Below are 20,891 nucleotides of genomic sequence, written 5' to 3'. Positions count from 1 at the left end.
CCCTGAGCTAGCTTTCTCAAGAAGTTGATACTAATTGGTGGGAATGACTCCTCAGGAACCATCTAGGCCTTTGAGACATGTAGATTATCCTTCAAGTGATGGTGTTCTTGGACCTCCACAACCTGGAACAGTGGTTCTCAAATTTTATTGTGTATCAGAATCCCCTGCAGGGCTTGTTATCCACACGCTGCACCCCACCACCGGAGTTTCTGATTCAGTAGGTCCCAGGCAGGCCCAAGATTTGCTTTTCTGACGAGTATTCAGGTGATACTTAATCTACTGGACTTGACTGAGAACCATTGTCTTAATCCAGAGCTCTTTGTCAGTAACTTTGATATCAGTGATTGGTGGAGGCTGTTGTCTCCAGGAGTCATCCCTTACCAGTTAGAGCTAAAGATGACTCTCCAGTGCAGACAATGGTTTCATAACTATGCCCAAGGTCTGTCCTCATGGAGCTTACAGTCTAGTGGTGGAAGACAGTCTATGAGGCCAGCATTACTATCATACTAAAACCAACGACATCACAAGAAAAGAAAACTACATATCAACATCTGTTATGAACATAAACACAAAAATCCTCAAAATATTAGCAAATCAAATCCAAAAAAGTATAAAAAGAATTATCTGTGATGACCAAGGGTATTTATCTCAGATATGCCATGCTGGCTCAACATTCAAAAATCAATTAATATAATCCATCATGTAAACAAAGCAAAATAGAAAAATCACTTGATCATATCAATATATGCAGAAAAGGCATTTGACAAATTCAACACCAAATTATAACAATTTCTCAGTAAACTAGAAATATACGGGAATTGTCTCAACTAGCTAAAGATTACAGAAAATTTACAGCTAACATCATACTTACTGATGAAAAATTTGAAGCTTTTCCACTAAGATCAGGTATAGGGCAAAGATCAGGTACATCATTCCTTTCCAACATTTTCTTGGAAGTCCTTGCTAATTCAATAATGCAATAAAATGAAATAAAAAGTGTACAGATTGAGAAGGAAGACATTAACTTTTTTTCCACAGATGATATAATCATCTATGTAGAAATTCTATAGCAAGTTTGTATGATAGGTTAATATGTAAAAGTCAATTGCTTTCCTGTATATCAGTGGTTCTCAACCTTTCTATTGCCTAGACCCTTTAATATAGTTCCTCATGTTGTAGTGACCCCCAATCATAAAATTATTTTCGTTGCTACTTCATAACTGTAATTTTCTGTTATAAATCGTAATGTAAATATCTGCATTTTCTGATGGTCTTAGGCGACCCTGCTAGCGGTTCTCAACCCACAGAGACACCTAAGACCATTAGAAAGGTTGAGAACCACTGCTATATATAAAAAGTGAACAAGTGGAATTATAAACTAAAAACACAGATACTATTTTATTAGCAGCCCAAAAGTGAAATAATTAGGAATAAATTTAACAACATATATGAGATCTTTATGAAGAAAACTACAAAACTGATGAATGAAATAAAATAATTACATCCTATATAATAAAACCCTAATATGCAATTCGGCCAAACAGCAGAACAACTGGCAGAATGACCAGTCTCTTTGGTATGTACTGATCACCAGGGGGCAGACACTCAATGCAGGAGCTACCCCCAGCCCACAGGCCCCTACCAGCAGTGGTGGTGGGGAACAGGGACAGCAAGTGGGCAGCACTAGACCAGCCAAGGCAGGGGCCCTCCAATGGCCCCGCCAGTCACACCACAGATTGGCCCTATTACCGGCTAGGCCTAGGGACCCTACCCATGCACAAATTTTATGCACCGGGCCTCTAGTAAATACATAAATACATAAATAAATTCCATGTTCATAGATAGGAAGACTCAATATTGTCTAGAAGTCAGTTCTTCTCAACGTGATCTATAGATTCAATGCAATCCCAGTCAAAATCCCAGAAAGTCATTTTATGGGTATCAACAAACTAATTCTACAGCTTATATGGAATAGCCAAGACAATATTGAAGGAAAACTAAGTTGGAGACCTGATAATATCCAACTTCAAGATTTACTATAAAGCTACTGTAGTCAAAACAGTGCACTACTGGTAAAAGAATAAATAAATAGAGCAGTGGAAGAGAATAGAGAGCCCAGCAACAGACCCACATAAATATAGGCAACTATTCTTTGTCAAAGGAGCCAAGGCAATACAATGGAGCAAAGATAGTCATTCCAACAAATGGTGCTGGAACAATTGGACATGTGCACAAAAATAAATGAATCCAGATTTGGAACTCTCACCCTTCACAAAAACTAACTCAAAACAAGTCATAGACTTCATGGAAAATGCAGAACTACAAACTTCTCGAAGATAACATAGGAGAAAACCTAAATGACCTTGAGTTGATTATGCCTTTTTACATACAACATCAAAGACATGTTCCATGAAAGAAATAATAGATGAGTACAAATTCATTAAAATTAAAGTATACAATTTAATTTTTTTGCTATATTCATAAAATTGTGCAGTCACTCTAACTTTAGGACATTTTCATCATCCAGAAAAGCAAAATCCTTTACTCATTGGCAGTTCCTCCTTGTTTCCCTGCAGCCTTGCATAATATAACTGCTAATCTACTTTCTATCTCTATAGATTTGCCTATTCTGGGCATTTCATATCAATGGAAATTTGTATGTGGTTTGTTGTGACTGGCTTCTTCCACTTAGCATAATGTTTTCAAGGATCATCTACATTGTAGCATGTATTAGTACTTCATTCTTTTAATTGCCAAGTAACATTGTATTGTACAGATATAACACATTTTATTTATCCACTCATCAGTTGATGGACATGTGAGCTGCTTCTATTTTTTATTTTATTTTTTGTCTATTATGAATGAAATTGCTAATCAGCATCATCTATGTTTAACATTTTGAGAAACTGCCAACTTGTTTTCCATATTGGCTAATCTACAAAGATTTCAATTTCTCCACATGCTCTTCAACATTTGTTTTCCTTTTTAAAAAATATATTTTTAAAAATAAATTTCCGAGAGAGGAAGGGAGAGGGCGAGAGATAGAAACATCAATGATGAGAGAGAATCATCGATACATGCCCCGCACTGGGGATGGAGCCCACAACCTGGGCATATGTCCTAACAGGGAATTAAACCGTCACCTCCTGGTTCACAGGTCAACACTCTCTGTCTCTGTCTCTCTCTCTCTCTCTCTCTCTCTCTCTCTCTTTCTCTCTCTCTCTTTCTCTTTTTTAAAATCCTCACCCAAGAATATTTTTCCATTGATTTTTAGAGAGAGTGGAAGAGAGAGAAAAAGATAGAGAGAATGTCAATGTGAGAGAAGCACATCAATTGGTTGCCTCCTGCATGAGCCCTGACCAGGGCCTGGGCCAGGAAGGAGCCTGCAACTGACATGCCCTTGACCAGAATCAAACCCAGGACTCTTTGTCCTTAGGCTGACACTCTATCCACTGAGTCAAACAGGCTAGGGCTGTTTTGTTTTTTTGTTTTTTTCCTTTCTAATAGCCATCCTAATAGGTATAAAAGGGAATCTCATTGTGGTTTTGATTTGCATTTCTCTAACAATTAGTGATATTGAGAACCTTTCCATGTGTTTATTGGTTATTTGTATATCCTCTTAGAGAAATGTCTATTCAAACACTTGCCCATTTATTTTAATATCAGAACTTTTTTTTATTTCAATGAAAAGAATATACTTTTTTATATTAATAGCTAGAGGCTCAGTGCATGAAATTTGTGCACAGGTGATGGTGGTGGTGGTGGTGGTGGTGGTGGTGGTGTGTCCCTCAGCCCAGCCTGCACCCTCTTCAAACTGGGACCCCTTGAGGACAAACATCCCACTCACAATCCAGGACTGCTGTCGCCGAACTGCTCGCCTGCCTGCCTGCCTGCCTGATTACCCCTAAACACACCCCTGCCAGCCTGATCAATGCCTAACTACTCCCCTGCTGACCCGATTGCCCCTAACTGCCCTCCCTGGCCAGCCTGGTCCCCCCCAACTGCCCTCCCTTGCAGGCCTGGTCCCTCCCAACTTCCTTCCCCTGATTACCTGATCACCCACAACTGCCCTCCCCTGCAGGCCATCTTTGATCACATGGCGGTGGCCATCTTATGTGTTGAGTGATGGTCAATTTGCATATTACCTCTTTATTCAATAGGATTTGATTTGTTAGAACAATTTTAGGCTCACAGAAAATTGAGCAGATTGTACAGAATTTCCATATATCCTCTTTCCTCTGTACGGTCTCCCCTATGATTAACATCTTGCACTAGTGTGGTACATTTGTTACAATTGATGAAACAATATTGATACATTATTATTGACTAAAGCCCATAATTTACATTAAAGTTTTACTCTATGTATTGTACAGTTCTGTGAGTTTGACGGAGTCATGATATAAGTGTAATCATCATTATAACATCATACAGATTAATTTCACTGCTCTAAAAATCCCCTGTGCTGGACCTATTTATCCTTCCCTCTGTACTCTAAACCCTAGTCAACTACTAATCTTTTTACTCTCTGTATAGTCTTGCCTTTTCCACAATATACCGTTTTCAGACTGGCTCTTTTTAGTAAGCAATATGTATGTAACTTTCTTTTATTCTTTTCTTGGCTCAATGGGCCATATAGGGGGAGAAGAGGTCTTGCCATTCCTAGCTAGATTGTCTGTATTTTCTCTTTTTTTTTTAAAAAAAAATATATTTTATTGATTTTCCACAGAGAGGAAGGGAGAGGGATAGAGAGCTAGAAACGTCGATGAGAGAGAAACACCGACCAGCTGCCTCCTGCACACCCCCTACCGGGGATGTGCCCGCAACCAGTGTACATGCCCTTGACTGGAATCGAACCTGGGACCTTTCAGTCTGCAGACCGACGTTCTACCCACTGAGCCAAACCGGTTTCGGCTATTTTCTCTTTTTATTGCTGAATATTTCATTGTATGGATGCACCAAAGTTTGTTATCCATTCACCTTTTAGGGGGCATTTTGGTTGCTTACAGTTTTTTGCAATTAGGAATGAAGCTGCTATAAATGTTCATGTTTTTGTGTGAATGTACTTTTCAACTCATTTGGGTAATCACTGGATCGTGTGGTAAGATGATATTTAGCTTTGTAAGAAACTGCCAAACTGTCTTTTAAAGTGACTCGACCACTTTCCATTTTTACCAATGAAGAATGAGAATTGCCTCCATATTCTTGTCAGTATTGGTATTGTGAAGGTTTTTGTTTTTTAGCCATTGTAACAGGTTGTAGTATCTCACCAATTTAACTCGTAGTTCCCAAATGACATATGGTATTAAGCATCATTTTATATGTTTACTTGACATCTCTGTCTTCTCTGGTGAGGTACGTGTTCAGATCTTTTACTCATTTTTTAAATTGGGTTATTACCTTTTTTTAAAAATACTTTTTTTTTTCTTTTTTTTTTTTTTTTTTTTTTTTTACTGATTTCAGAACAGAAGGGAGGGAGAAACAAAAACATCAATGATGAGAATCATTGATGGGCTGCCTCCTGCACCCCTGGACTGGGGACTCAGCCAGCAACCCCGCACTTGCTCTTGATGGGAAGTGAACCTGGGGCCCTTCAGTCCACAGGCCCACAGTCTATCCACTGAGCCAAACTATCTAGGATGTGTCATTAACTCTTTATTATTGAGTTGCAAGAGTTACTTATAGATTCCATCAGTCCCTTATCAGATATATGATTTGCAAAGTTTTTCTTTCCTTCTATGAGTTGTCTTTTTAATTTTTTGATGGCTAACATTTGCAGCACAAAAGTTAATTTTGTGTTGTCAATGGCGTTATCTCCTAATGACTTGCATTCCTATCATTCGTGGCCAGAGGGTGTAGGGGCAGCAACAAAAGTAAGCTAGACGGGGCTGTGGAAACCGCAAGAAAAGAGACGGCGGGGGAGAGGCCCTGATGCAAAGACGTAGGTAAAGGGAACCTGAGTGAAAGATGCACCTCTAGCTCTGTACTTGACCAAAGTTCCCAGCGGGGATCCTGTTTGCTTTGTAGCCCAGCAGATAGGCCGGCTGCACCGCCAGAATCCTGCACCCTCTCCTCCTGCAGACTCGGCTGCACCCTCTCCTCCTGCAGACTCGGGACGGGGTCAGCCCGGCAGGGGTCTTGTCTGTGGGTACTCCTATCCTTCGCTGACTTTTCTGTATTTCTCTGAGAAAGGGAAACACACGTGTAAAGGGAGTGTTTGAGGTTCCCTCTATCTATAGTAAATACCAGTGTTTAATGTTGCTCAAGGGCTGGGCCTCTGCTTCACTTATCTTTTCCTCTCTCAGCACCTCAAACCCGGCCCACAGCCTTCCGGTAAGTGTTGGTTCAGAGTGACAGAGGTGAGCGGCCACAGACAGGGCCAGAGGGAGGGCTTGCTGTCTGCTGCTGAGGATGCTGGCATGCAGTAAGTCTCGGAGAGTTGTCTATGTTGACAACAAGCAGCTAATAATTTCTGATTCCTACTGTCTACAGGAGCTGATGCATAGATAGATATGGGGCCCCGAGAACTCCCTGGAGAGTGAAGAAACGAAAACCCTTGTCACCTCTGAGCTGAGTCCTAGGGGGAGAGGGAGGAGGAGGAGGCGCAGGAGGAGGTGGAGCCTCTCGGCCGGCCTCTGCCAGTGGAGGGTGGGAAGCCTCTCCTCCTTCCCCTCCCCGTGCCTCCACCTGGCTCCTCCCCTCGTCTTCCGAGCTCCCCTCCCCCCTTCTCCAAGGACAGTGTGCAAGCGAGCCGCGTCCGGGAAGAGCTAGAACAAAAAGGCAAGAGGGGCCCTTGGGTCACCAGCGAGGGGGAAAGCTGAGAGCGACGCGGGCATGACCGCTCTGGGCGGAGGCGGTGGGGAGGACGGACGGGAAGGAGCCGCAGGGAAAGAAGAGGTGGTGTGGCATCCAAAGCCCGAGGGGGGATGGGTAGAGCAGTCCTGAGCGTTCACCCTAAGCCCCTGGGCTCACGTCCCCCTGCTCCCACGCATAGCCCGTTCCCTGGGAGTCAGGGATGGGCGGAAGGCGCTTGGACCTTGTTGCTCTTTGGCTGGTCGGCTCTCATCCTGGCACTCATCCAATTCAAATCAGTGCACCTACGATGCCGACTCTTATTTCCTCCCTCCTGCTTCTCCACACACACGTGATTCTATGTTTAGGTTGGAGGATGTCTTCGTTTTTACGTATGTGTCCCTGTGGATCTATAAAGGATGCTTCTAGTTGAATCTGCGTGCGTCTGTGTCCTGTCCCTGTGTAACTGTCTTAGACATGCAGAAGAATCGGAGCAGTTTTTTTTGTGTGTGATCAGCACTACTAGCCTCCTTGCAATGGTGAATTCGCTCCCTCACTGAAGCCTCCAGGTGTGGGTTTCTATGGCCCAGGAGCTCCCAGAGTGAATGAGGAAGAAAACAACGTAGGGGAAAAGGGATCCGCATACTCCTGTTTTGGTCTTTTCTTTACAAATGTTTACCTTCCTAATTGCACCAGTCTCTTAGTCTTTCGTTGTTGTTTTTTTGAGAACAGTAGACATTTGGACATGAACGCTAAATAGGAGATTGTCTCTATCCACATGTTTATATTTCCTTTAGCATTTGGTTTCTTTGGGCCTTTTTGCTTCTGTATGTGTTAGAAGTACAGATAATACGAAGCTGTATCCGTATCTAGACATATTTAACATTTTTCATATGTTTGTGTGCATTTTGTGTTGTCCGTCAGTTCACGAATGCTTTCAACAGGTATTTATTGAACTGCTGTTATGTGCACAGACTTCGCTAGACTTTGGCAGGCTGTGGGAGAGTTTTAAGACATGGACATGATCCCTCCCTGGGTGAGTTTTTAGTCTAGTCAGGGAAAATGACTTTAGTAATCATCGAGTTCAGGGGGCTGTAAACATTTTCAATAAAAATGGTAAATATCTTAGGCTATGCAGAGCATCTGGCCTCTGTTGGCAATAATCTACTCTCTTGTTGTAGCACAAAAGCACCCATAGATGATACATGAAAGTATGAGAGTTATGGACACTGAAATTACTACAATTTTATATAATTTTCACATGTCATGAAATTCTTTTTTCAACCGTTTTAAAATGAGAAGGGCTCGATTTGGCCTAGGGGTTGTAATTTGCTAACCCCTGATCTAGTCTAACCTTCTTTCCAATAAATAATTAGCAATTCAAATACTACAGAAAGTAATAATTAAGTGCCACATGAATGATCCAGGTCCAGGCAGTTTGTTACTAGAGGAGGTCCAAAAAGGAACCCTCTTTGACCTGTGGTCATCGGTGAAGGCTAAGTAGGTTTGATAGGGGTGCGACTAAGATGGGTCTTAAATGATGGGGCGGGATATTATCTCTGGAAAGGGCGCCAGGACAATCAGGAACTGCATCGCTTTCTGGAAAAGGAATGCAGTGTGTCCAGGCACAGAAGTGGGAAGGAGCAAAGCATTGTTCAGGTGATGATGAAACAGAATTCGGGAGCCAAGGTAAAGCTCCAGGCAAGGGCTAGATCTTGGAAGCTTTGAATGCCAACCCAAGAAGTCCGGACTTACCTGTCAGCACTGATCATATGAAGTATGTCTGTGAATCTGTGTCTCTTAATAACGTTCTGTGTGTATGTATTCATGAGTCTCATTGCATGCTTTTTATTGGCAAGTGTGTGGATCTGTGTTTACGTGACCTATGTCTTTATCGGCAGTTACCTTATTTTCCCAGATGCACAGCAGAAACATGGTTTGTGCTTAAAGGTCATCACCCTCTGTTCATGTGAATGAATCTTCTCTCCACTGAGGCCTCAGAGGTCTATGACCTTCCATGGAGGTTTATTTTGTGTCTCTAATAGAGCGGACAAGGGAAACACAAGGAGAGGGAGACAAGCTATTGTGGTGGGCAATTCAGATGGAAAGAGGCAGTGAGGATAGACGAGACTGGAATGATAATAAGAAAGGAGAATAGACCTTGCCAGTTTGGCTCAGTGGATAGAGCATTGGCCTGTGGACAGAAGGGTCTCGGGTTCAATTCCGGTCAAGAACACATACCTTAGTTTTAGGCGCCTCCCTCCCCAGGCCCTGGTCAGAGTTCCTGCAGGAGGCAACCAGTCGATGTGTTTCTTTCACATCAGTGTTTCTCTCTGACTTTCCCTCTCTCTTCCACTCTCTAAAAATCAATAGAAAAGTATCCTCAGATGGGGATTTACCAAAAAAAAAAAAAAGGAGAATAATAGGATTTGGTAACTTTTGATCTGAGAGTAAGGAGTAAGGAGGAAATAAATTTTAAAATATAATATTTTAGCCTGGATAACTGGGAGAATGATGATTCCACTGGCATTTTATGGACACAAAAGGATGTCTTGTGTGTTCATTTGAGAGAGATAAACCCTAAAGACAAAAATATGAAGGTGCTCACATGTTGTGTGCACATATCTGTGTATGTGTGACAGTGATTTTGTGTTATGCTTCTCCTTTGATCACATGTAGTGTGAAGGGCGAGGGCTGAAGACAAAGGATCAAGAGATGTTCAGGAGGTGAATAGCCTGGGAGGGATTGGAAAAACCATAGAAAGTCCCTAACTGTATGATGACAGGAGATCTGACTTTGGGTGGTGGGCACATGGTGCAATACACAGAGATCTTGTAACATAGAAACCCACACCTGAAACGTATATTCATGTTGACCAAGGTCACCTCAATAAGTTTAATAAATAAATATTAAAAAAATAATAATAAAAAGAAAGTCCCTAACCATTCCTGAGCCTGACACTGTTAACATGCCCAAGCTCTAATGCACCTTTAAACTTTCAAGTCCAGTTCCCACTTAGCCCAATTCCATAACACCCAGCCCTAATCTTAACCATAATCCAACCTATCTTCGCTTTTCTGCTTTCCCTTTGCTGGGACCCATCTGATTCCTATGCTCTGCAACAGCCCTTCCCTTCATTAAAAGGAAGGATCCCTAAGACTAACTTAACTTTCTCCTTCCTTTTTCATTTCTGCCCAGTCCATTGCTCTTCTCCTTGACCTTTGCTTATTCTACAAATAGGCTCCCATTGGCAGGATCAGCCAGGACTTTTGTGGTCTCGGGCTTGATGACTGTGACATTTCAGCTTGTCACTCTGGGAGTGTGTGCCTCTCTTTTGGAAGAAGTTCAAGCTCTCAGGCTGCAAAGCCCAGACTCCTTTTAGTGAGAGAGCCTGACTGAAGTGGCTCTATCCAGTCTAACGGCCGTTTCCAGAGCTCCTAGCACCTTGATCCAGCTGTATCTTAACTGATTACTATTTACTTTCTAGACTGGATCATGACCCATGAAGAGCATCATGCAGCCAGAACCCTGGGGAAAGGCAAAGCGATCGCCGTGCTAACCTCTGGCGGAGATGCCCAAGGTAAGGAGGAGGGCCCTGCTTGGTTAGAGACAAAAACATGGCTGATGGGCCCCCTTGAGCTTCTTGACTCCCCTTAGCCTCTAGAATGAACTACCCTCCGGTTACAAATTCACACTGGAATCTTGGTTTTCCTAAAAATCTCTCATCTGCTTTGGATTTTATTTTCTCCACTTTTATTTACCTAAATCTTCATAAAACTTCTTTCCAAATTTCTCTGAAGATGTGGGTCCATTTGGGTCCTTTGATACCTAAAAGATGGATGTTGTCTCAAAGAACATTGGAAAGAAAGAGACTGATGATATAAAATGATCGAGGAACAAGTAGATAGATTCACTTCAAGTACCGTGGAAATGTTGGGAAAAGGGGGAGATCCAGGATTGGTATTTGGTGGGCTCCAGCTAGAGCTTCAGGATTAACTCTGATGTCTACAGAATTCCTGCACTGACTAGGGTCAGGCACTTCACTCTTACAGCACATGTCCTTCTTCTAGGCAGAGTTCTGCTCCATTCTCTGTTTTCTCTGGCCTTCCTCCCCTTCCATCCCTTTAGTCCTTAAACACACAGAACAGCAGCAGTTATTTAGTGCAGATTCATGGTGGGGTGGGCAGTGGGCAGAAAGCCAGAGGGAACCCATTTCTGAGTTGGGTTTAAGAAAAATCAGGTTTGCCCTAACCGGTTTGGCTCAGTGGATAGAGCGTCAGCCTGCAGACTGAAGGGTCCCAGGTTCGATTCTGGTCAAGGGCATGTACCTAGGTTGCGAGTACATCCCCAGTGAGGAGTGTGCAGGAGGCAGCTGATCGATGTTTCTCTCAAAGATGTTTCTAACTCTTTATCCCTCTCTCTTCTTCTCTGTAAAAAAAATAAAATAAAATATATATTTAAAAAGAAAGAAAGAAAAATCAGGTTTATGGAAATGGAAGTGGGAAATAGGAGATGTGTGATTTATTTTACTTTTCCAACTTAATACCTTGAAGAGAGGCCGAATCTCTTTGAAAGGGATTCTGGGACATGGAGACTGTGAAGAGAAAGAGAAGGAAAAGGATTTCAGCTAGTGTCCTCTTCCTCTGCACCACTCTCCCTAGGCTTTCTGATGCTTTGTGGTAAGCACACACTTTGTATAGAGCCCTGTCTCATATGTTGTAAAGAAGGTGATTTTCTTTGGGAACTTACAGTTTATTTTTTTAATATATTTTATTGATTTTTTTATTTTTATTTTTTTTTTGCCCCCCTCCCTCCCTCCCATACATAACCTCCCTCCCCAGAGTTTTATGTTCATTGGTTGTACTTATATGCATGTATACAAGTCCTTCGGTTGATCTATTATCTCCCCCAGATCTTTCTCCCCTCCCCACTGTAATTTGACAGTCTGCTTGTTGCTTTACTGTCTCTATATCTATCTTTTGGTTCATCAGTTTATAATGTTCTTTATTATCCATAAATGAGTGAGGTCATGTGGTGTTTCTCTTTCATTGATTGGCTTATTTCACTCAGCATGATGTTCTCCAATTCCATCCAGGTTGCTGCAAATGATGAGAATTCCATCTTTTTTATGGCAGCATAGTATTCCATTGTGTAGATGTACCATGGTTTTTTGATCCAATCATCTGCTGACGGGCACCTAGGCTGTTTCCAAATTCTAGCTATTGTAGATTGTGCTGCTATGAAAATAGGGGTACATATATCCTTTCTGATTGGTGTTTCTAGTTTCTTGGGATATATTCCTAGAAGTGGGATTACTGGGTCAAATGGGAGGGGAACTTACAGTTTAATGAGAAAAGATGTCATACATTACTAGAATGCCTATGTAGGACACATAAATAGCAATTATCAAGTGTGCTTAACCCAGTAGAATCCACTTATACAATGAAAAGATAGGATTAACCAAGGAAAACTTCACAGAGAAGATAGATTTCAAGAAACTGAACTCTTCATTCAGATAAAGTGCTTAGAACAGTGCCTGGCACATAATAAGTACTCAATAAACGTATTATTAATTAAATAAAGTGAATAATTGAGCACCTGCCATGTACCAAGCAGGATGCTAAACACTAAGGCTATATTAATGAAGAAGTCACACATTGTATTTGTGTTATTGTCCTTGTTAGTATGCTAGACTTTAAGCATCTTTTTAAACTAACATTTATTTAGTTATAGTTGGATATATATTATGAATAGAAGAATGCTAGAATGAGGAAGCTGAGGAAAGGGGGCACAGAAGCCCAACTTTAGGAATAGTGGGAATATTACCGTGTTTCCCCAAAAATAAGACATCCTCTGAAAATAAGGCCCCCCTAGGCTAAACATGAGAGATTTGGTCCACTGATTCTGAAAGAAATGGAGTCACAAGAAATTGACCAGGAAATTCAGGAATTGGATTGTTATGATGTTCCAGAAGATGATGACATGATTGTCATTGAATAAATGAGTAAATTCTTGATACTGTTGGATTCACAGTTTGTCTGGTTTGTGTTGACAACTACCGTACTACCGTACCATATACAGGTAATAAATTTCCTTTATTTTCATTTAACAATAAATGTGTACCGTATTCTTCATGGAAAAATAAGACATCCCCTGGAAATAAGACCTAGCGCATCTTTGGGAGCAAAAATTAATATAAGACACTGTCTTATTTTCGGGGAAACAGGGTTGAATGCAGAGCCCAAATTGAGGCTATAGATACTGCTGACCTGGCTCCTCCCGCTTCACTCTTCTCTCCTGGAAATACTGAGCTCTTCAACATAAACTTTGAGTGTTGATCCTAAAACTTGGGTAGGATGGCCTGTGGAATGGGTCAAATTGTAGGAAACAAGGACCTGGTAAAAGTACCAAGTGAGTCACCCAGAGTTGTGAAATTATGAAAAAGATCTCTCTGGAAAGGGAAAGAGGTAAGAGGGAAAAAAAGGTTTAGGATTTAATGTGGGTCTAAGAGCAACAGAGCCCTTCGGCATGTGATCCTGAGCAGAGAGACCCTCTTATTCTAGAGGTGGCCATCACCTGTGTTAAACCTGTGTGGAGGGAAGGGTCATCTTTTGTGAAGGCAGGGGCTATTGACAGGCTGATTTCTGGAAGGCCCACCTAGGACAGGGCCCGGGGGATTCTATGACAGAATCAGTGTACCCAGGGAGCTGTCGCACTGTGAGTCCACAAAACATCACAGGTGCATAGCAGTAGGCACCGAGAGTGGTGGAGGATGAAATTCTAGGGAGGCAAGGAAGCAAAGCACAACGTCACAGTAGAGCTGAGAGGCCCCAACTGAAGGAGCAGCTCAGATGCAAGAGGCAGCCTGGTCAGGGATAAGTTTAGTGGTGCCTATTCTCTCAGGAGCACAAAAGTGTATTTTCCCTGGAGGCTAGGGTCCCATGGGAAAGTGAGGTTGGGCTCTGTGAAATCCATGGAAGTCATAGCTCTGTCATTCCCTGAGCCTGAGCAAAGCTAATAACCTCTTAAAGTAAAGAGTGGTCAGGACGAGGAGACATCCTGAGCTCAAAAGTTGGGCTGATTAGATACCAAATCCTAATTCTCTACCCAGCCCTGCCCCCCTAAACCATGCCACAGTTGGCCTTAGGAAATCAGCATGTCTGTCGGAAAGGACCTCAGTCATCTGCTCTTGCCCTCTGTCTTCAGACCGACAGTCCATTTAATTAATTTATTTCATTATTATTATTATTATTATTATTATTATTATTATTATATTTTTTAATCCTCACACGAGGAATGAAGGTTTTTTTCCCCCCATTTATTTTTAGAGAGAGTGGAAGAAGCGTCAGAGATGAGAGGGAGAGGGAGAGGGAGAGAGAGAGAGAGAGAGAGAGAGAGAGAGAGAGAGAGAAAGAGAGAGAGATGAAGTAAGAGAGACACATCAATTTGTTGTCTTCCATTTGCATCTTGCCCAGGGCCGAGGATTGAACCTGTAACCGAGGTACGTGCCCTTGACTGGGAATTGAACCCAAGTCTGTGGGCCAATGCTCTAACTACTGAGCACCCAGCCAGGGCCAGGCAGTTCATTTAAATGCATGTTCATTCTATTTTTACATGTTTACAGGAGCAGGGATTCTGTTCTTTCTGATTGCTATTCTAGGAGTTATAATTTTCAGTGACATATTCACCAGAAAGAGTAATTCACATTAAACAAATATTTATTCCTCTTATTTGGAGTTTAATAATTTTTCTCTTATTCAAAGTTCAGTTAAGGTAGAAAGAAACATTTTAGCTTCCGCTTTAAAAAAGATAGCAATCAAGTCATATATTAGTTTTATTTCTATTTTGTAGAGAACCATCACCTATAGTTCTTCTTCCCAAAGCCTCTTTCCAACAGGCTGTAACTAGAGACTCTAAAAAATTGCATGCTTCTGATGTTCTCCAGAGCCCCTCCTAGCTGTACCCAGAATACCCCCGGCTGCTGCTTGTAATCTTATCCTTCATCTTGCTTCTAATAGGTCAGACAGCTGCTCATAGAGAGTTATTTAGGACAACATGGAACAGCCAAGGGGAGCCTGGCCAAGACTGGCCTGGGGCCAGAATAGGCCAATGAGTTTGGATAGCAGAGTCCAAAGAATTTCTGGGACTCCCTACCATAAGCCATCTATACATTCTGGTCTGTGATTTCTAGGGAGCTAGGAGTTTGAGACAGGTCCAGGGACACAAAGAGGGTTCTAAAACTCGATTTCTAAGAAAACACTCAGCTATCCCATTTAGAAGCAGGAAAGATGACCTCTAGAGGTTGGTAGGGCTGAGGTAAGAAGAAGGCAGAGGGAGGAGAGAAGAGAAAGAATCTTCTTTCCTTGTGGGATTTTTCTTCTGCCCAATGGACTTGGATATTTTGTGCCCACCATCTTTTGTTTCCTCTACACTTAAAACCTTTTACTTACTTATTTATTTAAAAATATATTTTTATTGATTTCAAAGAGGAAGGGAGAGGGAGAGAGAGATAGAAACATCACTAAAGAGAGAGAATCACTAACTGGCTGCTTCCTACACGCCCCCACTGGGGATTGAGCCCACAACCCCTGCATGTGCCCTGACGGGTAATCAAACTCTGACCTTCTGGTTCATAGGTTGACATTCAACCACTGAGCCACACGGGCTGGGCACACACAAGCTTTTCTTAAAGCTTCTGAGAAGCCCCCTCCCTTCACAGACTTTTCAGTTTTGATTCCTTCAATGTGAGGGTGTCAACTCAGACCTCTAGCCTTATTTGCTTCAGTGATGTTGTAAATAAGCTTTGATATCAGTGCTCACCAATGATCTCTTGTTGGCATGCCCGACCTTGAGGTTGTTATTTTAATTATCAGAAGCATTAGACTGTGTTCCCACATCTTAAAAAACTGTCCCCTATGGCTTCGAAGACATTGCTAAGTCCTGGTCTCCTTTTGCCTTAAAGAGTTTCCTTCATGGATTCCTCATCCCCTGCCCATTCCTTCAATGTTGGTTTTCCTCCGGGTTTCTTTCCGTGCCCTTTTCCCTTCTAATTCTTCGTATTCTCTTGAGACAGTCTCTTCCAAGTTCACATGATGTCCCACAGGAACTCAACTCAAAATATGAGTGTATCATCCCCACCCCTATCTTCCCAAATCAAAACCTGCCTCTGCTCAGTTAACTGCACAACAGTTTTACCTTTTGTGAAAGTCAGTCATGGGCATTTCCTCTTCTTCCACAAAACTTTGAAATCTAATCACATTGCTGATTAGATGTAAGTCCTATTGCTTCTGTTTCCTGGTGTCTCCTGTCCAATATCTCTGTTTTGCAACAAATATCACTCTCATTTTTTGTCTGGGCTATCTGATGGCCATCCAATCCTTGTGCCATCTTTTTCAGTGTGTCCTCCACACTGCCAGAGCCATCTCCTGATATGTTGATCTCATCCTGTCCCTGCACTCTCACAGTGCTTCAGTGATTCTCCATAGTCTGTAACGTTTTTTGGTCACAAACTCTTTTAAGAATCAAACGAAAGCTGTGGACCTTCTTCCAGAAGAAGTGCCCATGCTCACAAAACCATTACCCATGGATCCTTAGTCAAACACTGGCCTGCAGAATGATCCTTAGTCAAACACTGGTCCACTTTCTCACATAGCTTACAGGTGCCTTTTCACCTGTGTAGCTTCGTCGCTCACCACTTCCTGTTTTATATTTTATTTTTTATAATACTGAATTACCTAAGGTTATTCCTTGAAACTTGCCTTTATTTGTGTTATTCTCCCTGCCTGGAAAATTTCCCCCCAAATTGTCCACCTAACAAAAAGATTAAATGGAAATTGTCCTGTAGGTCTCAGCACAAATGGTCTTTTCTATACGGCCTTCCCAGGCTTCCTTCTAGCAGCAGAAATGCTCCTTCTCCTTGTTCCCACTACACTTTGTACATGGACCCATATTGTCACCTTATTATAATTCTTCACAGGTCTTGAGGACCATTACCAAGCCTTTTATCTCTGTATCCCCTAACTCTGTGTTCTTCTCAGCTGTATCCCCAGTGCCTACATAGTGCCAGAAACATGATATATATTCACTAAATATTTGTTCAATGAGTGAATGGACATCCAATATGGTTTGGAACTTACAGCCATATTAGCCTAAAAAAACAAAACAACAACCAGAAGCAGACATTCTGGTTTTTTTTATTCTCTTCCTTTCCAGAGAGCTTTGGGTTATGCAATAGAGTGTGGCAAATTTTAGTCTTGTGCTGCAGATTTTTCGATCACTGGCTTCTCTAGTGCTCACTGGTAGATGGTATTTCCCCAGGTAGTAGGGTTATGGAGCATGCAACTAGATTTTAGATTGAAACAAAAATACATACTGGAATATCCTGAATAAGAAGTTGATCTCTTATGACGCTATGATTCCTTGAACATCATCTTGAGTTCCTCCTCACATTATAAGCCAGAGAATTTCAACTGTGTGCTACACATTGGAACATACACCAACTCAAATGACACTAAAATGCTGTATATGTGTGGAGACTGGTCACTGAGCCTCAGAGAGTCATGTCTTTGTCCTAAAAAGCTTCAGTGCAGAAGGCAAAAAACAAAACACAAAAACAAACCTAGGACATAGCATGGAGGTCAGTAGTGTTGGTTTAGGCATTTTAGGACTTGGATTCATATCTGAGCTTTTTAACTACTAGCTCTGTGACCTTGACCTCTTGGAACTTCAGTTTCCAAAATTTGTAAAATGGAGGCAACTCCAGGGTTGGGGATAGGATTAATTGAGGTGATGTTTGATAAGCACTTAGTGGTGTCTAACACAATAAGCATTAAAGATTATTATTCCCCAGATTGCCCTGGCAAGGAAAGATAGGATTTTTGGGAGGGAAAAGTGAGGGGGGTATCTGGAGCTACATTAACATTGAGACCTGGAAGAGAGGAATATTCTAGATTTAGAAAAAAGCCCAGCCCAGCCAGTGTGGTTCAGTGGTTGAGCATCAACCTATGAACCAAAAGGTCATGGTTCGATTTCCCAACAAAGCACATGCCCAGGTTGCGGCTCTGTCCCCAATGGGGTATGTGCAGGAGACAGCCAATCAGTTTCTCTCTCATCATTTATGTTTTTGTCTCTCTTCCTCTCCGTTCCTTTCTCTGAAATCAATTTAAAAAAATATATTTTTAAAAAAATAGGGAAAAAGCCTGGCCAGTGTGGTTCAGTGGTTAAGTGTTGACCTATGAACCAGGAGGTCACGGTTCGATTCCCAGTCTGGATACATGCCTGGGTTGTGGGCTCAATCTCCAATGTGGGGTAGGCAGGGAGCAGCCTATTAGTGATTCTTTAGCATTATTGCTGTTTCTATCTCTCTCTCTCCCTCTCCCTTCCTCTCTGAAATCAATAAAATATATAAAACAAAATAAAATAGGAAAAAGAACTGTCTCCTATCTTGGATTAAAGGGCTGCTTTTCTTAGGAGTAACCTCTTTCTCACTTCTTTTCTCCTTGCAGGAATGAATGCTGCTGTCAGGGCTGTGGTCCGAGTTGGTATCTTTACTGGTGCCCGTGTCTTCTTTGTCCATGAGGTTGGTTGTCTACTTTGTTCTCCATTTCTTTTCTTTTTTTGCTACATGCTTAACCTGCTCCTTTCCTCTCCCCACTTCCTCTTTCCTTACCTCCCTGTTACATTGCTGTGTCTGATTGTCTTGGCTCCCTCCCCGCTCTCAGCCTCAGTAATGATGGTAGGACCCAGGGGTCTGGGACTGGGTCCCCATGTTGCCTGTTCAGTTTAAAGGGAGAAGTACGTGTCTTCCCTCCACCTCCCTCCACCTCCCTCCAAAACAGAGAGAGAAGCTGAAGTGAGTTAGTATTTCACAGCAAATTGAGTAAATCCAGAGATAGAGCCATAGGAGGAGTCTCACTAGATTTCTGTAGTTTGCCCAGCTTTCTGAGGCTCTAATTCCTCTTTGTTTCCCTTCTTTTCATTTCCTCTTGTTCTTTGTCACTTTTCTTTAGGGAAGTTTTAGCTGTCTTCTCTTAAATTGTATAGTCTCTTGTCTTTTCAAGTTACATTCCTCTCCCTCACTCCAACATCCCCTTTTCTTCTTCGCTGTTACCAAAACCATCTGTTATGTAGTTCCCCTGGGAAGCAGGTTAGAGGGAATGGGATGAGCCAAGAACAGAGGAATTAAAATTAAGTATTAAGAAGGACATAAAAAAATGGGAGAAACTAGAAGAGGGTACTGAAACGTTAACATCTCCTTCCTTGGACTGTGTTAGTCTCACAAGTATCCGGGAATCTGTAATGGGAGCAGGTAACTTCATTCTCTGAGAACCTCTTCCCAGGTCCTGTCCTGATCCTGGGAGTTCAGGGGGAAGCCTAGCAGAGACTGAATGGGTCTCCTGTGCCCCACAGGGTTATCAAGGCCTGGTGGACGGTGGCGAGCACATCCGGGAAGCCACCTGGGAGAGCGTGTCGATGATGCTTCAGCTGGTACGTTGTAGAGGACGTCTGTCCCATGTTTTGTCCTTGTTTCACCCCACGCTGCTTTGGGCTCATGGTTTCCCCAGTTCCCTGCCACGTGGTTTGATGGGAAGGGATTCAGTGATGAGGTAGGAGCTGTGCTTGCCCTTTACTCTTTGCATCTGAAAGTATCACCCTGGTTTTCTAAAATGGGATAGAGAGTGGGGATGTGATCATAGGACAGTTTGCTCTGTATATAAAGGTCATAGGCATGACTTGGGGAACTGACATGTAAGCAAGACCTACTTTGGGGTCACGGGGAAGGTCTGGCCTGAAAATAACCTTACCCGAGGACTGGAGCCCGAGCCAGAAGTAGGGCTGAAATATGCTGGTCCTCATGTGATGGTGGTGCGGTGGCCTGAAACCAGACCATTTAGGAGAGGGAGGAACCCAGAAAGCCTTTCAGAGTTAAAAATCAACCAACCAACCAAACAAACAAACGAAAAACTAAAAATACCCCGATCATATTCATAACCCTTTGTCTTTAAGTCATATGTACTCATTTTCTGATTTACTGGAAAATTTGCAAATTATATTTGTATCTCCATCCTTTGCCTCAATCCCCTACCACACCAGGGCAAGAAATTTAATGTGCAGGGCTTAGTGACGGTTCCAGGCAAGTGATGGTTCCTGCCATAATGTGGCCTGGGAATGAGCCAGAAGTCTCCATCAGTGCCCCAATGTTCTGGATATCAGAAGCTTATATGATTTTTGAAAAATAAGTGTATTTACCTCTCTTGGGGTATCTGTAAATCCTTGGACATTTAAGGCTTTCTATATCCAAAGCTATTGTTCCTGTGAATAACTGGGTATTGGGGTTCTTTCCACTCGCACCCGGATCCCACAGAGTGAAGGGAGAAGACTGGCAGTGCCTGGTTACAATTAGAAGTCACAGTGTGGCCGAAACCGGTTTGGCTCAGTGGATAGAGCATCAGCCTGCGGACTGAAAGGACCTGGGTTTGATTCCGGTCAAGGGCATGTACCTTGGTCGCGGGCACATCCCTAGTAGGGGGTGTGCAAGAGGCAGCTGATCGATGATTCTCTCTCATCATGTTTCTAACTCTCTATTCCTCTCTCTTCCTCTCTGTAAAAAATCAATAAAATATCTTAATAAAAAAGAAGTCACAGCCGAAACCGGTTTGGCTCAGTGGTAGAGCGTCGGTCTGCGGACTGAAGGGTCCCAGGTTCGATTCCGGTCAAGGGCATGTGCATTGGTTGTGGGCACATCCCCGGTGGAGGGTGTGCAAGAGGCAGCTGGTTGATGTTTCTCTCTCATCGACGTCTCTAGCTCTCTATCTCTCTCCCTTCCTCTCTGTAAAAAATCAATAAAATATATTAAAAAAAAAAAAAAAGAAGAAGTCACAGTGTGGTGGAGAGGGGAAAATACTGCCAAGCACGTTGAGATGATGCAGTCCTTAATGTCAGGCCAGTAGGGAGAACTTCCAAAGGGTGGAGATTATTTCAAAAGCCAACAGACATCTATGTATTCACCTTGAGGAAAATCATGTTGATAAGGCCTTCAAGCAAATGGGTTGATCTTAGAAGCCTTCCAAGCGGTGTAGCAGAATGAAGGAATGATGCTGTGA

General features: G+C 42.4%; 1 protein-coding gene across 2 annotated transcripts in view; it reads left to right on the top strand.

Annotated features, from left to right (window-relative positions):
- PFKM (phosphofructokinase, muscle) overlaps positions 1 to 20,891 on the top strand; it is a 42,506-nt gene that overhangs the window by 8,468 nt on the left and 13,147 nt on the right. Inside the window, exons 1-4 of one of the 2 annotated variants that reach the window (XM_084877376.1) lie at positions 6,643 to 6,777; positions 10,277 to 10,369; positions 18,294 to 18,367; positions 19,198 to 19,275. In XM_084877376.1, coding sequence (XP_084733502.1) covers positions 10,285 to 10,369; positions 18,294 to 18,367; positions 19,198 to 19,275 — 237 coding nt within the window. In that variant the 5' untranslated portion in view covers positions 6,643 to 6,777; positions 10,277 to 10,284. Of the gene's footprint in view, positions 1 to 6,642; positions 6,778 to 10,276; positions 10,370 to 18,293; positions 18,368 to 19,197; positions 19,276 to 20,891 lie in introns of those variants that run through there. The other variant, XM_084877375.1, reaches the window with a different exon arrangement.

Source organism: Pipistrellus hanaki, assembly GCF_964339955.1.
Source record: "Pipistrellus hanaki genome assembly, chromosome: 3".
Taxonomy (NCBI): domain Eukaryota; kingdom Metazoa; phylum Chordata; class Mammalia; order Chiroptera; family Vespertilionidae; genus Pipistrellus; species Pipistrellus hanaki.
The sequence above is the reverse complement of the archived record's forward strand: the minus strand, read 5'-3'. Positions and strand labels throughout refer to the sequence as shown.